Source organism: Pelophylax lessonae (genome assembly GCF_965119305.1).
Source record: "Pelophylax lessonae genome assembly, chromosome: 3".
In the NCBI taxonomy this organism is placed as follows: domain Eukaryota; kingdom Metazoa; phylum Chordata; class Amphibia; order Anura; family Ranidae; genus Pelophylax; species Pelophylax lessonae.
Genome location: NC_138770.1, coordinates 47,072,684 through 47,090,340, shown reverse-complemented (window position 1 = coordinate 47,090,340; position 17,657 = coordinate 47,072,684). Strand labels below are relative to the sequence as shown.

The window sequence follows — 17,657 nt, the reverse complement described above, 5'->3', positions numbered from 1 at the left end:
GGTGTTAGGTCCCCTTTAGGAAAGTCCCTCCCTAGTGATGTCATGGATGTAGTAAGTGTCCATATAAATGCCAGTTGTGCAAGGAGCCTCGAGAGAGTTGAAGCATGGGGACCATACACACCAGAACTGCTAAGATGTAGTCTTTTACAGAGATGATCTAAAGGGCCTTTTGCAGGGCTGAAGTCCCAAAAAAGGTGGAACAGCATTTGTGAGTAGTGTTGAAAACTTAGGAAATATATGTAATCCGGCAGCGTGCCTGGATGGGCAGATCCATAGAGGGATATTGGGAAGAGACTGGTATACTATAGAAGGCACCTTAATTCTACTTAGTGATGGAAGCTTAATATTGTGGTCTTAGCATATGTAGGTAAGTGGTCCCATTGCTGTGGTGCTCCCAAGGAGAGTAAGTGTAAGGGGAAATGTGCGACAGCGTTGTAGCCGTCATTCGGCTACAGCGTGGTTGGGAAGTGGTTAAGATCCTTTCAGGAAGGAGAATGATTTTGTTTCCTCTTGGCAGAATCATATAAATATTGGGGGGGCTTAGCTAGGGAGAGACCTGCCCGGCCAGTGGGAAGATAGGAATGAGGAAAGAGAGAGAGATGACTTAAGAAATATTTCTTTTGAACAATACCCCTGGGATGGGCACACAAAGATCTACCCCCATCTGAAACAGAATTGTTGTATTATTGATTAAAAAGATATGGTTTAATAAACTTTTTCCAATTAAAAAAAAGTTGGATGGAGCCTTTGGCTACTTCATGTGTCTGAAGTGGTTTCTCATTATCCTTGCTGCTGTGAAGTGAGTGCATGCTCTACAACCCATGCTGGACAGTGAGGTACATAATTGTAGAAGAAGAGTCCCGGTGACCCCAACTGATTGCAAACCTGATTGGGGTAGAGGATGGTGGTGGATGGAGGAAGAGAGAGCCTGTCCTGGAACCATGTGCAGCTCATTAGGTACGGTGAAGAAATAGCTGGATAGGGGAATAACAATAATACAAGTGAAAATTGCATCATCATACTTTAATGGTGTGAATGTTTTATTTATTTCCTCATAATATGTTTTGAACAGGATGTTATCTATATGTGTGTAATGCATTGTTCTTTCAATGTGAGAAGTGCATTGTAATCTCCTTGAATAATGTATTTTTCCTGTTCTGTTGTGTTCTGTTCTATTCTATGGAAAGTCACATATTGTTCTTTTATCTTTTTATTCTGAGCCATTTCTTTAATTTTGTGTTAGGCCATTTTCTTTAACTTTATATTGGACATTTTTTTTTATTATTATTACTATTATTATTATTTTATTTTGGACTTTCTTTTTTTTATGTTGGACCATTGTCTTTAATTTTATGTTGGACTGTTTTCTTTAATTTTATGTTGGACTATGGATTGTATATATGTTTATTAGGTAAAAAATAGGTAGCATGATTGGTTTTAATTAAGCAGTGGGCACTAATTGACAAAAACGTTTTTTTTGGAAGGGATATGACTTCATATACTATGTAATGTATAACCCACCATACTGGTCCCAGTGTATCAGATTTGCCACTTTGTAGCTCAAATTTTGTCTGCAATGATCCTTTTCAGTCCACGTATTATCAAAATTACCCTTTGTAGTGAACATATTGGTATATTACAAATGCAGTGCTCACAAATATATTTACATAGGATTTGCCACATTTCTGCTGTTCTTCAAGGTCCTAGTTAGGCTAGCTGGGTCCTATTCTATTAAAAACTGCTGGAGCTGACTAAAGGGAAAAGTGCCTGTAACATATTGGAAGGAGATGCCCAATTATCCAAGGAAATTAGTGAGCACAGGCTGGTGTGAGAGATCCTTAAAGTGGTTGTATCCTCACCGAAAAAAAAAAAAGCCCTGCAGGACAAAGGCATAATGAGCTAGTATGCATCGCATACTGATCCCGTCCTCAATGCTGTTTATGAATAAATTGAACAGGGTTGGTCCCAGGACAGAGCCCTGGGGGACCCCGCTTACTACCTCAGACCAGTCTGAGTATGTGCTGTTTATTACCACCCTTTGGACACGCCCTTTTAGCCAGCTCCGTATCCACGAGCAAACCCTGCTGTCGATACCTGCAGACCTTATTTTATAAATTAAGCGCTTGTGGGGGACTGTATCAAACGCCTTAGCGAAATCCAAGTACACCACATCCACTGGTCTGCCCCTATCTAGCTCACGGCTCACCTCCTCATAGAATGTTAAGAGATTGGTTTGACAAGAACGCCCATTTGTAAACCCGTGCTGATTACTGCTGATGATGTTGTTGTCTTTAGCAAACCCTACGATATAGTCCCTTATCATCCCCTCCAGAAGTTTACATACTATTGATGTCAAACTGATAGGCCTATAATTTCCCGGGATATGCCTCTGCCCCTTTTTGAATATCGGAATCACGTTTGCTTTCCTCCAATCCCCTGGTACATCTCCTGTCCAAATACTGTCAGCAAAGATCAGGAACAGTGGTCTGGATATAACCTTACTGAGTTCCTTGAGTACTCTCGGATGTACGCCATCCGGGCCTCGTGATTTGTTTGTGTTAAGTTTATCCAGCCTTTTCCTGATTTCACCCTCTGTTAGCCATAGAGGCAAGACCTGTGTATTACTACTAACCATACAGTCATGGTCAGTGTACCCCTCCTTTTCCTGTGTAAAGACTGACGAGAAAAAAGCATTCAGCATGGTTGCTTTTTCAGTGTCCTCTGTAACCATCCTCACATCATTGTTAATTATGTGTGCAATATGCTCTCCCCTTGTTTTTTTGCTGCTGATATATTTAAAGAATTTCTTTGGTTTTTTTTACTATCCTCCGCTATTTGTCTCTCAAAGTTGATTTTAGCCATCTTGATTTCCTGTTTACTTTTCTTATTTGCCTCCTTGTATTGCTCGAAAGCCGATACTGTGCCCTCCGATTTATATTTCTTGAAGGTCAATTTTTTTCACCTAATAAGTTTTTTGACGCTACGGTTTAGCCAGCCAGGTTTGGCTTTGTCTCGTCTAAATTTATTTCCCATAGGAATGCACTGCAAGATGCATTTGCTTAATATGTTCCTAAAGCATTCCCATTTTTCCTCTGTGGTCAGTGATCCCAGGGTTTGGTCCCAGTTTACCCTTTCCATCAATGAGTACAATTTTGGAAAGTTTGCCCTTCTGAAGTTTAGGGTTCTTATGTTCCCCACTTGCCTTGTTATATTGTTATTTACACTAAATGTGATCATCCTGTGATCGCTAGAGCCAAGGTAGTCCTGGACTCCTACCTCCGAGATTAGGTCTGGGTCATTAGTGATCAATAGATCCAGGACTGCGTTTTCTCTAGTCGGAGAATCCACCAACTGTGACATGTAATTATCCTGTAAGGTTTCCGTGAATAGACGGGCCTTCTGTGAGTGTGTAGTCCCCTCATCCCAGTCAATGTCGGGATAATTGAAGTCCCCCATTATGATGACTGATCCCAGTTTTGCCACTTTACCCAGTAGTGCTAAAAATTCCAGCTCTACCTCTTCCTCTTGTTTATGTGGCCTATAGCAAACCCCCACAATTACTTTTCCCTTTTCTCCTTCCCTATGGAGTTCTACCCACACAGATTCTAAATCCATGCTCATCCCATCCGTAATGTCACTCCTCTCTATCACCTTTACATTGTTCTTGACATAGAGACATACCCCTCCCCCTCTTTTTCCTACCCTGTCCCTCCGGTATACCGAATACCCCTGGATATTGGCCAGCCAGTCATGTGAGGGGTCGAACCAAGTCTCTGTTATTCCCACAAGGTCTATGTCATCCTCATGTACTAACATTTCCAACTCATCCATTTTATTAGCTAGGCTCCTGGCATTAGCATATACCCCTCTTAATTTTGCAGAAGTTAAACGTGATTGGCGGTTATGTTTATTCCTGTTTGGTCTGAGATTTTCCCGCACAGACCTGCCAATTGACGTTGTGGACCTACTGTCGCTGCTGACCCTACAACTACCTTAAGTCCTTTGCTCCCTCCTGACTGACTCTACTTCTGAGCCCTCCCCCCGTCTCCTAGTTTAAAAGCCCCTCCAACTTGGTGGCCATCTTTCTCCCCAAAAGAGCTGTACCGTCCCCATTAAGGTGCAGCCCATCCTTACTAAAGAGCTGGTAGCCGACTGAGAAGTCAGCCCAGTTCTCCAGGAACCCAAACCCCTCCTTCCAACACCAATTCCTCAGCCACTTGTTAAGTTCCCTAATCTATTTCTGCCTCTCTTGTGTGGCTCAAGGTACCGGCAGTATTTCAGAGAAAACCACCTTGGAGGTCCTTTTCCTCAATCTATTACCTAAGTCCCTGAAATCTTTCTTTAGGATCCTCTACCTTCCTTTTACTTTTCCCAGCCCCGCACAATAATCTGTCTGCCAGATAATAATCTGTCTGCCAGATCGGATCGTAACATCCGGCTGAGCCAACCACCTCAGGATGACTCAAGATGACTCAATGTTGTGCGCCTGCGCACGGTCCAGCCGCCGCCGCACGCTCTGCAACAGCTGGATGCTGTAGCCGCTCAGGGAAAATGACAATGCGACTACGCAAGGGAGAGATCCCCGGTCGGGACCCAGGCCATGACCTTAGCAACCCCACTGATGTCATGGTCTGGGTCCCGATCGGGGATCTCTCCCTTGCGTAGTCGCATTGTCATTTTCCCCGAGCGGCTACAGCATCCGGCTGTTGCAGAGTGTGCGGCGGCGGCTGGACCGTGCGCAGGCGCACAACATTGAGTCATCCTGAGGTGGTAGGCTCAGCCAGATGTTACGATCCGATCTGTGCAGGATGTACAGCTGAGCCGCTGGGGTGAGGAGGAGAGTGCTCTGTACAAATGAGATCGGGAGACTTATTTCCATGAATGATTTAATTATCGTTTGTGAGTACCTGTTTTTATGGCTTCATCTACCTTTAATAAATGGTGTTACACTAGGGGCAGTTTGCGCTCTGTTTTTTTGTTTCTTGCTTAAACCAACAGATCAGGCTCTCCTGATAAGCAGAAAAGAGCCACTAAATGCGTTTTCCTAGCACCTACCTAGGAGGTGCTATACATAACATAAAAATCTCTAGGAAATGCAGTGATATTATTCCCATCCCCCCCAACACCTAATTTAGTGTTATCTGAATAATGAAGGAACTTGTAAGCAGGTTTCAGGTCACAGCTTTGTAAAGCTCTGATTATTTTTATAGACTTTGGTGATAGAGCAGGGGACTATGGCTGGTAAGTAGTGTTGAGCGAACACGGACTGTATTATTCGTGTTCGTACCGAATAATTGGATTTTTTGTACCCGAACACGGACACGGACACTTTACTGTATGTTAGGGTAAAAATCCGTGTTCGGTCGTTTTATTTCCGGGTTTTGCATGCTTTGGCGCTCTTTTCATGGCGGGCTTTCAACAGCCAATCAACAATCATTTAACTGGTGTGCCTTAAGCCATCCCAGCCATGCCTGCAAATGTCTCAGTAGCTGTGATTGGCCGTCTGAAGCATGTGACTAAGTCTTTATAAGTTCCAGGCAGCCGCAGCGTCTTCATTCTGCTGCTTAGATCAGGGACAGAGCACACATCAACGTGCTGGCTGCTGATTAGGGAAAGACAGGCAGGAAAAAACCATTTGTGTCCGGATAGAATTGAGGGACAGGTCGGAGTGTTTAGGCAGGGCGAGTTGTAGGCATTTTAGGGATAGAGTCTGCTGAATTATAGGGTCAGTGTCTTCTACAAAGTACAATCGATATTGCTGTGTGGGGGGTGGGGTGACTCTGCACTCAATCCTGATCTACGATCTCTTCTCAATCCTGTTAGGGAGAGGCTGCTGCTGCTGAATTTTAGGGAAACTGTGTTCTACAAACTACAATTGATATTGCTGTGTGGTGTGGGATAGGAGATAGGCAGGTGTCAGTGATCCACATCCATTTTTCTGTGTGTGAGCTGCAGTGAACACAATCTTTTTGGGCTGCAGTGAACACAATCTTTTTGGGGTGCAGTGAACAACGACATTTTTGGGGTGCAGTGAACAAAATCTTTTTGGGGTGCAGTGAACAAAATCCTTTTTGGGGTGCAGTGAACAACATCCTTTTTGGGGTGCAGTGAACACAATCTTTGTGGGGTGCATTGAACACAATCTTTTTGGGGTGCAGTGAACAACATCCTTTTTGGGGTGCAGTGAACAAAATCCTTTTTGGGGTGCAGTGAACACAATCTTTTTGGGGTGCAGTGAACAAAATCCTTTGTGGGGTGCAGTGAACACAATCTTTTTGGGGTGCAGTGAACAAAATCCTTTTTTGGGGTGCAGTGAACACAATCTTTGTGGGGTGCAGTGAACACAATCTTTTTGAGGTGGAGTGAACAAAATCCTTTTTGGGGTGCAGTGAACAAAATCCTTTTTGGGGTGCAGTGAACAACATCCTTTTTGGGGTGCAGTGAACAAAATCCTTTTTGGGGTGCAGTGAACACAATCTTTTTGGGGTGCAGTGAACAAAATCCTTTGTGGGGTGCAGTGAACACAATCTTTGTGGGGTACAGTGAACAGAATCTTTGTGGGGTGCAGTGAACACAATCTTTGGGGGGTACAGTGAACACAATCTGTTTGGGGTGCAGTGAACAAAATCCTTTGTGGGGTGCAGTGAACACAATCTTTGGGGGGTACAGTGAACACAATCTTTTTGGGGTGCAGTGAACAAAATCCTTTGTGGGGTGCAGTGAACACAATCTTTGTGGGGTGCAGTGAACACAATCTTTTTGGGGTGCAGTGAACAAAATCCTTTTTGGGCTGCAGTGAACACAATCTTTTTGGGGTGCAGTGAACAACGTCATTTTTGGGCTGCAGTGAACAAAATCTTTTTGGGGTGCAGTGAACAAAATCCTTTTTGGGGTGCAGTGAACAACATCCTTTTTGGGGTGCAGTGAACACAATCTTTGTGGGGTGCATTGAACACAATCTTTTTGGGGTGCAGTGAACAACATCCTTTTTGGGGTGCAGTGAACAAAATCCTTTTTGGGGTGCAGTGAACACAATCTTTTTGGGGTGCAGTGAACAAAATCCTTTGTGGGGTGCAGTGAACACAATCTTTTTGGGGTGCAGTGAACAAAATCCTTTTTGGGGTGCAGTGAACACAATCTTTGTGGGGTGCAGTGAACACAATCTTTTTGGGGTGGAGTGAACAAAATCCTTTTTGGGGTGCAGTGAACAAAATCCTTTTTGGGGTGCAGTGAACAACATCCTTTTTGGGGTGCAGTGAACAAAATCCTTTTTGGGGTGCAGTGAACACAATCTTTTTGGGGTGCAGTGAACAAAATCCTTTGTGGGGTGCAGTGAACACAATCTTTGTGGGGTACAGTGAACAGAATCTTTGTGGGGTGCAGTGAACACAATCTTTGGGGGGTACAGTGAACACAATCTTTTTGGGGTGCAGTGAACAAAATCCTTTGTGGGGTGCAGTGAACACAATCTTTGGGGGGTACAGTGAACACAATCTTTTTGGGGTGCAGTGAACAAAATCCTTTGTGGGGTGCAGTGAACACAATCTTTGTGGGGTGCAGTGAACACAATCTTTTTGGGGTGCAGTGAACAACATCCTTTTTGGGGTGCAGTGAACACAATCTTTTTGGGGTGCAGTGAACAAAATCCTTTGTGGGGTGCAGTGAACACAATCTTTGTGGGGTACAGTGAACAGAATCTTTGTGGGGTGCAGTGAACACAATCTTTGGGGGGTACAGTGAACACAATCTTTTTGGGGTGCAGTGAACAAAATCCTTTGTGGGGTGCAGTGAACACAATCTTTGTGGGGTGCAGTGAACACAATCTTTTTGGGGTGCAGTGAACAAAATCCTTTTTGGGGTGCAGTGAACAACACCCTTTTTGGGGTGCAGTGAACACAATCTTTTTGGGGTCCAGTGAACAAAATCCTTTGTGGGGTGCAGTGAACACAATCTTTGTGGGGTACAGTGAACAGAATCTTTGTGGGGTGCAGTGAACACAATCTTTGGGGGGTACAGTGAACACAATCTTTTTGGGGTGCAGTGAACAAAATCCTTTGTGGGGTGCAGTGAACACAATCTTTGGGGGGTACAGTGAACACAATCTTTTTGGGGTGCAGTGAACAAAATCCTTTGTGGGGTGCAGTGAACACAATCTTTGTGGGGTGCAGTGAACACAATCTTTTTGGGGTGCAGTGAACAAAATCCTTTTTGGGGTGCAGTGAACAACATCCTTTTTGGGGTGCAGTGAACACAATCTTTTTGGGGTGCAGTGAACAAAATCCTTTGTGGGGTGCAGTGAACACAATCTTTGTGGGGTACAGGGAACAGAATCTTTGTGGGGTGCAGTGAACACAATCTTTGGGGGGTACAGTGAACACAATCTTTTTGGGGTGCAGTGAACAAAATCCTTTTAGGGTGCAGTGAACACAATCTTTGTGGGGTGCAGTGAACAAAATCCTTTTTGAGGTGCAGTGAACACAATCTTTGTGGGGTGCAGTGAACACAATCTCATACTTCTGAACATTTGAGGGTGCTGCCTGTTCCATACTCCTCCTCCTACTGCTCAACCATCCTTTTAGGGGTACAAACAATAGTAATTGGGGCCTAGTGTGGTGGTGTACGTGTGAGATACATACACTTTCTTTTTGATCATATTTTCTATTCCGCTATTCAATTAAATCCTTTGGGGATCAATTAAATTGCGTGATAGTCTGTGTCGGTACGTGTGAGATCCACCTTTCCAAGTTTTTGGGGTTCATCTCATACTTCTGAAGATTTGAGGGTGCTGCCTGTTCCATACTCCTCCTCCTACTCCTCAACCATCCTTTTAGGGGTACAAACAATAGTAATTGGGGCCTAGTGTGGTGATGTACGTGTGAGATACATACACTTTCTTTTTGATCATATTTTCTATTCCGCTATTCAATTAAAACCTTTGGGGATCAATTAAATTGCGTGATAGTCTGTGTCGGTACGTGTGAGATCCACCTTTCCAAGTTTTTGGGGTTCATCTCATACTTCTGAAGATTTGAGGGTGCTGCCTGTTCCATACTCCTCCTCCTACTGCTCAACCATCCTTTTAGGGGTACAAACAATAGTAATTGGGGCCTAGTGTGGTTGTGTACGTGCGAGATACATACACTTTTTTTGATCATATTTCCTATTCCGCTATTCAATAAAAACCTTTGAGGATCAATTGAATTGCGGGATAGTCTGTGTCGGTACGTGTGAGATCCACCTTTCCAAGTTTTTGAGGTTCATCTCATACTTCTGAAGATTTGAGGGTGCTGTCTGTTCCATACTCCTCCTACTCCTCATCCATCCTTTTAGGGGTAGAAACAATAGTAATTGGGGCCTAGTGTGGTGTTGTACGTGCGAGATACATACACTTTTTTGGATCATATTTCCTATTCCGCTATTCAATAAAAACCTTTCTAGGGCAAGATCTTAAATTACAGAAATATGAGGAGACCGTCAAATAAGGGCCGTGGTCTGGGTCGTGGTGCTGCTGGTAGAGCTCCTGTTGCAAGGAGAGGACGTGGTCGATCTGTGCCAGCTACACGCACAAGTGAAACACCTTCCTCAAGTGTGAGTAGGCGACAGAACCTGCATCAGTATTTGGTAGGGCATCATACGCCCATAGAAGTGATGAGGCCAGAACAAGTGGAGGCGATAGTAGATTGGTTTGCTGCTGACAGTGCCTCCAGTTCCTTCACATTGTCTCCCACCCAGTCTACTGCAGAAAGGTCACAGTTGGCACCTGCAGCCGATGTCCAACCGTCTTTCACCTCACCCCCTTGCAAATCAGGCAAGCAGTCTGAGCCCCAAGCCATACAGCAGTCTCTTCTTCTTTTTGATGACTCTGTCAGCAGGGTTTCCCAGGGCCATCCACCTAGCCCTGCCCCAGAAGTGGAAGAGATTGAGTGCAGCGATGCCCAACCACTTATTTCTCAAGATGAGTACATGCAAGGATCATCGCAGCACGTCTCCGATGATGACGAAACGCAGGTGCCAACTGCTGCGTCGTTCAGCATTGTGGAGACCGACAAGGAGGGCAGGGGTGAAGACTGGGTGGAAGATGATGTGGAGGACGATGAGGTCCTCGACCCCACATGGAATGAACGTCATGCAGGTGACCTGAGTAGGGAATAAAAAATGGAAGGGGCCAAAGAGAAGCCTCTAAGGAACGGCTGCATGAAGGGATGCTCAGACCAACTTTGTGTAAATAATCAAAAATTCTTTATTAAGGATCAAAGTGACACATTGTCTAAAAATTACCCCCAACATAGGGGAACAGTATATAATACATAAAGAGATACAGAAAATAACCTGACCACACACAAGACATAAAACCAAGAAAATCACACATACAAGGCCGGCCTCACACATACACTGGAAGTTACTTGAGGATTTGAACTTCATCTTTTTCAAGATACTAGCCATCATCCATGTCAAGGACTGGCTCTATTTATAGTTTATACCAATTGGTGTGCAGACATTCCTCTAGACACTTCCCTCTCCCATGGTGTAATCATGTTGAATATTCAGAGCCTATATACCTCTCAATGACAGTAGAAGTGTACAGGTTTAGATCTGCATTGCATTGCAACAGTTCACAGCACATTTTGAATCATAGGGTTGACAAAATTAGAGTTTAAAGTATGAAGTTCTTAACCTTTTGAACCATTGGTGCAGCTATATTGGTTATTAATCATACCAGGTACTTTACACAATTGTGGCATGCCGACCAGCAGACCGATGAGATAGCAGCATTCAGATATTCCCGGTTGGAATGTATGCAGCTTACTCCGGTCATTGCTGGTCTGATCTTCCAGTGTATGTGTGAGGCCGGCCTTGTATGTGTGATTTTCTTGGTTTTATGTCTTGTGTGTGGTCAGGTTATTTTCTGTATCTCTTTATGTATTATATACTGTTCCCCTATGTTGGGGGTAATTTTTAGACAATGTGTCACTTTGATCCTTAATAAAGAATTTTTGATTATTTACACAAAGTTGGTCTGAGCATCCCTTCATGCAGCCGTTCCTTAGAGGCTTCTCTTTGGCCCCTTCCATTTTTTATTCCCTAGTCACATTAGGCTGCGGTGGCTCCCCACTTATTATTTGAGACCCTCTTGGACTACCATTGGGTCTACTGACGGGTCTGTGCCCAGGCAATATAGGACACAACAGTCTCCATTTTGGGTGCCTCTCTTAGGTGACCTGAGTAGTTTGGAGGAAGAGGCGGTGGTCGCACAGAGCCACCAGCACAGCAGAAGAGGGAGCAGGGTGCAGAAGCGGAGCGGCCGTGCCCTAGACACTACGCCCGCTACTGCCCAACGCAGCAAGGGAACGAGCGCACCAAAGTCAGCTCAAAGGAGTTCTCTAGCGTGGAAGTTCTTTAGAAAATGTGCTGATGACAGGACACGAGTGGTTTGCACCCTGTGCAATCAGAGCTTGAAGCGAGGCATAAACCTTCTCAACCTGAGCACAACCTGCATGATCAGGCATCTAAGTGCAAAGCACGAGCTGCAGTGGAGTACACACCTTCAAAACCAAGAAACGTCTCTGGCTCATCCTGCTTCCTCTTCTGCTGCAGTCTCGGCCGCTCCAGCCACATCTGTAGTGATACCGGCACCTGCCACCCTGCAAACAGACGATCTGTCAGCAACACCACCACCTGGGTCACCAACAACCATCTCCACAATGTCCCGTGGAAGCGTTCAGCTTTCCATCTCCCAAACACTTGAGAGGAAGAGGAAGTACCCCCCTACCCACCCGCGATCCCTGGCCCTGAATGCCAGCATTTCAAAATTATTGGCCTTTGAAATGCTGTCATTCCGTCTGGTGGAGACGCACAGTTTTAAAAACCTTATGTCGGTGGCTGTCCCACAGTACATCGTGCCCAGCCGCCACTACTTTTCCAGGCAAGCCATCCCTTCCCTGCACAACCAAGTGGGGGAAAAAATCAGGTGTGCACTGCGCAACGCCATCTGTGCCAAGGTCCACCTAACTACCGATACGTGGACCAGTAAGCACGGTCAGGGGCGTTATATCTCCCTAACGGCACACTGGGTAAATGCAGTTGCGGATGGGCCTGAGGCGGATAGCAATTTGGCGCATGTCCTTCCACCACCGAGGATTGCAGGGCGCTTCAGTTTGCCTCCTGTTCCTAACTCCTCCTACTCCGCTTCCTCATCCTCTACCGCCTCCTCATCCGGACAGTGTAACACCTTCACCACCAACTTCAGCACGGCCAGGGGTAAACGACAGCAGGCAGTTTTACAACTTGCCTGTTTGGGGGACAAACCACACACCGCGCAGGAGTTGTGGAGGAGCATGGAACAGCAGACAAATGAGTGGTTGCTGCCAGCGAGCCTCAAGCCCGGCCTGGGCGAAATCTCATAGCAGCTCTGGGCCTAGCCGGTTTGACGCACATCCCTTGCCTGGCGCATGTGCTGAATTTAGTGGTGCAGAGGTTCCTTAAAAACTACCCCGATATGTCAGAGCTGCTGCAGAAAGTGCGGGCCGTTTGTGCGCACTTTCAGCGTTCTCACCCTGCTGCTGCTCGCCTGGCAGCGCTGCAGCGTAACTTCGGCCTTCCCGCTCACCGCCTCATATGTGACGCGCCCACAAGGTGGAACTCCACCTTGCACATGCTGGAAAGACTGTGCGAGCAGCAGCAGGCCATAGTGGAGTTTCAGCTGCAGCACGCACGAGTGAGTCGCTCTGCGGAACAGCACCACTTCACCACCAATAACTGGGCCTCCATGCGAGACCTGTGTGCCTTGTTGCGCTGTTTTGAGTACTCCACCAACATGGCCAGTGGCAATGACGCCATTCTCAGCTTAACTATCCCACTTCTATGCCTCCTTGAAAAAACAATTCGGGCGATGATGGAAGAGGATGTGGCACAGGATGAGGAGGAGGAGGAGGATGAAGAGGTAACATTTCCAAGGCTTTCAGGGCAGTCATTCGCAAGGGGCTCCGAGGGTGGGTTCCTGCACACACAAACGCCAGGGACACAATTGTCCAGCAGGGGCACAGTTCTGGAGGATGAGGAGGATGAGGAGGAGGAGGAGCTGGAGGAGGAGATGGAACCATGTTCACAGCAGGGTGGCACCCAGGCCAGCTCATGGCCATCACTGGTGCGTGGCTGGGGGGATACAGAGGACACGGACGATACACCTCCCACAGAGGACAGCCTTTCGTTGCCTCTGGGCAGCCTGGCACACATGAGCGATTACATGCTGCAGTGTCTCCACAACGACCGCCGAGTTGCCCACATTCTAACTTGTGCTGATTACTGGGTGGCCACGCTGCTGGATCCCCGTTACAAGGACAACGTACCGTCCTTAATTCACTCACTGGAGCGCGATCGCAAGATGCGCGAGTACAAGCGCACGCTGGTAGACGCCATGCTGCTGGCATTCCCATCTGACAGCGGGGCCGCAGTGGAAGCACAAGGCAGAGGAGGAGGAGGAGGTCTCCAACGCAACCAGGGCACCGGGAGCACCTCAGAAGGCAGGGTTAGCATGGCCGAAATGTGGAAAAGCTTTGTCAGCACGCCACAACAAACAGCAGCACCAGCAGCTCAGATGGAACGTCTTAGCAGGAGGCAGCATTTTACCAACATGGTGGAGCAGTATGTGTGCACACGCCTACATGTAGTGAATGAGGGGTCTGCCCCCTTCAACTTCTGGGTCTCCAAATTGGGCACATGGCCTGAGCTTGCCCTTTACGCTTTATACTGAATGGGTATTTAGCACGGCTGGGGGCGTTATAACAGACAAGCGCAGCCGCCTGTCCAGAGACAATGTGGACAAGCTCACGTTCATTAAAATGAACCAGGCATGGATCCCACGGGACTTTTCCGTACCTTATGCAGAATAGCAATGGATACCGACCTTACCCACCCATTGTTCCATTTTTGCTCTTTCTCACTCTTTTGGGGTGTACCCTCATTTAAAATTTGTGAAAAGAAGCAGTGTTGGCTACCTCGTCCTCCTCCTCAGGGCCAGATTAATGTAGGGGCTATTGGAGCTGCAGCTCCAGGCCCCTACCTTTTATATAGGCCCCGGGTTGGCCATATTCACTGTTACCGCTCTTCTGTCACTTGTAAACACAGAAGTCTGGCTTCTATGCTCGCTTCCCCAGGCAGCACCCTCAGAACCTCCCCACACAGCGCGAAGGCCGGACAAGGAGGGACAGTTGCCGATGCATGGATGTGTTTATGGGCTTCAGAGACAGCATCCCATGTTGAATTAGGCATGCATGGCTGCACCCTTCCTCCTCTGGGTGCATGGCAAGGCACGGCCCTTAAGGCCCTTCAAAATACTCAGCACCAAGCCCATGATGCTCTTAATCCGGCCCTGGTCCTCCTCCACCGCCGCTTCCACCTACACCGCCCATAGGTGTGCGCAGCCTATTGCATTAAGGTGTGCACCCCAAAGTTGAAATACACATGCATGTGTTTGCCAGCAGGGAGAGTAATGTATCGTAGGCAAAGCCATGTACCTGTAGGCAAAGAGAAATAGAGCAGAGCAGGTCCGAGGGAGATCTTTCCCATCTCCTCACTGGCAATGCTATGTGCCCTAGGTGATTAGGGTGTGCCCAGGCACACCCGGCACACCCTGTGCACATGCCTATGTCACCGCCACATCCACCACCACCTCAACCTCCCTCCTACTCCATATGGGCCTCGTCCTTCAGAGATGAAGAAGAACATTGTTTTATTTTTCTGTTTTTTTTGTTGTTTTAAGTTATTTCCCTATCCACATTTGTTTGCAGAGCACTTGCCATGCTCTTAATTACGTTTTGCTGCCATTTGCAGCACTCTAGCCCTTTCCTTTGGTGTTTTAGAGCCATTTTAGTGCCTTAAAGTTCGGGTCCCCATTGACTTCAATGGGGTTCGGTGTCCGGGAAAAGTTTGGTAAAAGTCCGGGACACGGACCCGGACTTTTTTTTTAAAGTTCGGCCAAACCCGTCGAACACGGACATCTAGGTGTCCGCTCAACCCTACTGGTAAGCTATAATACACAAGAAAGGTGTATTATTTGTAAAGGAAAGGCTTTAGAATATTTTGTTGGAAAAAAGAACATGTGCAATCATTAAATATTTTTGGGAATAACTGTTTATTCTTAAATAATTTGGCCCATAACAGTATAATTTGTATAACTTGGTTCCTTAACGTAAACACTGACATCCAGCAGCATTACCCTTGGGCCCTCATCAATCTTTGGACAATCATGACTTGTTTGTGGGATACAAAAGAATCTTCAGAGTGAACCAGGAATTCAACATCACGTTGAGTTTGGTGGATATGGAAATTCTTTATGTGACATGTTTTTACCTGTCCTAAACCAATAACCTATAAAGTATATAAACAATCAGTCATTGTTCTGATGAGTTCCTAACCTATTGTGAAACTGAGAACTATATTAAAAAAAAAAATATTTCATTTCCTGATCTGTCCTAATTATCTCTGAGATATGAGTATAAAGTTCAGGTGCAGAATCTATAGAGGTATATTCTCAGCAGACATGAAGGTGATGGTGGCATCTCTCTTCCTTTTTCTGGGGACAGTCCTGTTCCCAGCAGTGACCGCAAGTAAGTGGATCCATGAATGACTACTATTTCTTCTCTAAGCCTCTTCTTTTTTTTTCCCTCACTCCTTCTCTTTATAAATGTGTTTATTTTTTTAGAAATGTTCCATAAATGATGATTTAAGAATTAGTATGTTTATCTAGAACACCCATAATCCTAAACTTTAAAGCTAATCTTTAAGAAAACAATTTCAATTATCGCAGTTCTATTTTCATTACAAATCATTAAAAGTAGCAAGTGTTCCAGTATACTGTAAGTACATGAAACATATTTGGTATTAGCCTCGTGCAAGCCCCTGTACACCAAAAGAAAGGGAACATTAGGAGACGATAAGGAGTGCTGGATTCTTATTAGCTAGCATAGAAACTGTAGACAGGTGGAGAGAGCAGAGAGATGAGTTCATTACCTTGCTGTTGCTTCTTCATCATCCAGTCACAAGGGAGAGCTAAGAAGGTGACCAGGCTACATTGTATATCTACAGAGAAGAAAAGACGTATTTCATGCCTCTCTGAAAACACTCTCTTCATCTTGATCTTCAGTTGCTGTTGGGTGCCCACCAGAGAGCACATCCCACCTCTACCGGCTAGTGCAAGTGGAATAAACAGACCTCACGTAAATGATGTCACAAATGCTAAACGCCTTTAATCTGATAAGACAAACTCACAACATGACCCTCCCTCTTGTTATTCACCTTTTTCAACACATTTCTGCCAAGGAAAGGGCTTAATCATGAAGACACATCTGACTTGTATCCCAAGGAAAAGGCTTAATCTTGTAGACATGTCTCCACAGGGCTTTTTTTCTCAGAGAATAGGTGCATGAACTCCCCGTCACTTCGCCCCCTACCCACCTCCGAGCACTGACCCTTGGTTTCACCCCACCTACTCACCTCCGAGCACTGACCCTTGGTTTCACCCCCTGTACCCAGCTCCGAGCACTGACCCTTGGTTTCACCCCCCCTACCCAACTCCGAGCACTGACCCTTGGTTTCACCCCCCCTACCCAGTTTCGAGCACTGACCCTTGGTTTTACCCCCCTACCCAGCTCCCAGTACAGACCCTTTTGGAGAATATAGGGCCAAGTCTCATTTTGTAGTATGGAATTTGGTAATGATAACAAGAAAAGCAATAAAATAGATCCCCCACAGCCATCAGCAATAGACCCTCCCCTCCAGCAACAACAGACCCCCAGCAGCAACAACAGATCTCCCAGGTAGCAACAATGGACTCTCCAGCAGCCAGCAACAGCAGACCCCTCCCTAAACAGTAGGTCCATGCCAGTCACAATTAACACCCATTTACAAAAGATCCTCCACCAGCAACAATAGATTGGCATACAAAAATAGATCACTGTAAGAGCAGTAAGGATGTGGAATTCTCTTCCACAAGCAGTCGTATCAGCCGGGAGCATTGATAGTTTCAAAAAACTATTAGATGGACACCTTAAAGACCACAACATACAGGGGTATACAATGTACGGTTAAAAGCAAACACACACACACATCATGGGTTGAACTGGATGGACTGATGTCTTTTTTCAACCTCACTAACTATGTAACTATGTAACTATGTAACTATGTATGTAAGATCCCCTCCAGCAACAATAGATCCCCCAGCAGCAAGCATCAGTAGACCCTCCAGCACACTCAAGAACCCCTTGCCATGTCATACATTCAGTGTTGGAGGTGCCGGACCTGCGTTCCCCTGCGTTCCAGCTGAAAAAAAACCCTGTGTCTCCATAATTAAACCCTTTCCTTGGGTGAAACACATTAAAGCAGGTGGATGACAGACAGGAAGTCAGGCTGTGAACTTGTCTTATCAGATTAAAGACTTTTAGCATTTGTGACATCATTGGTGTGCAGCCCAATAATTCCTCTTTGCAGAAGAGAAAAGTCAGGTCACCAACCTCAATCTCTGTGGCAAGCTGTATAACTTATATGTCAGCAATAAGTGTTTAAAGAGGAACTTCACCCTACCTATCCCCCTAAAAACCAAAAAAATGGCCCTGTCTAAAAAATGAAGAAAAATACTTACTAGACCATGGAATCTTGCCAAA

General features: G+C 45.8%; 1 protein-coding gene across 3 annotated transcripts in view; it reads left to right on the top strand.

Moving 5' to 3' along the window:
* The first annotated feature begins 15,521 nt into the window (after positions 1–15,521).
* The window catches only part of LOC309549236 (uncharacterized protein), a 55,972-nt gene continuing 53,836 nt past the window's right edge, over positions 15,522–17,657 (top strand). For all 3 annotated transcript variants that reach the window (XM_082249356.1, XM_082249358.1, XM_082249357.1), the window contains exon 1: positions 15,522–15,605. In XM_082249356.1, the coding sequence (XP_082105482.1) occupies positions 15,539–15,605 (67 nt within the window). In that variant the 5' untranslated portion in view covers positions 15,522–15,538. The remainder of the gene's footprint in view (positions 15,606–17,657) is intronic.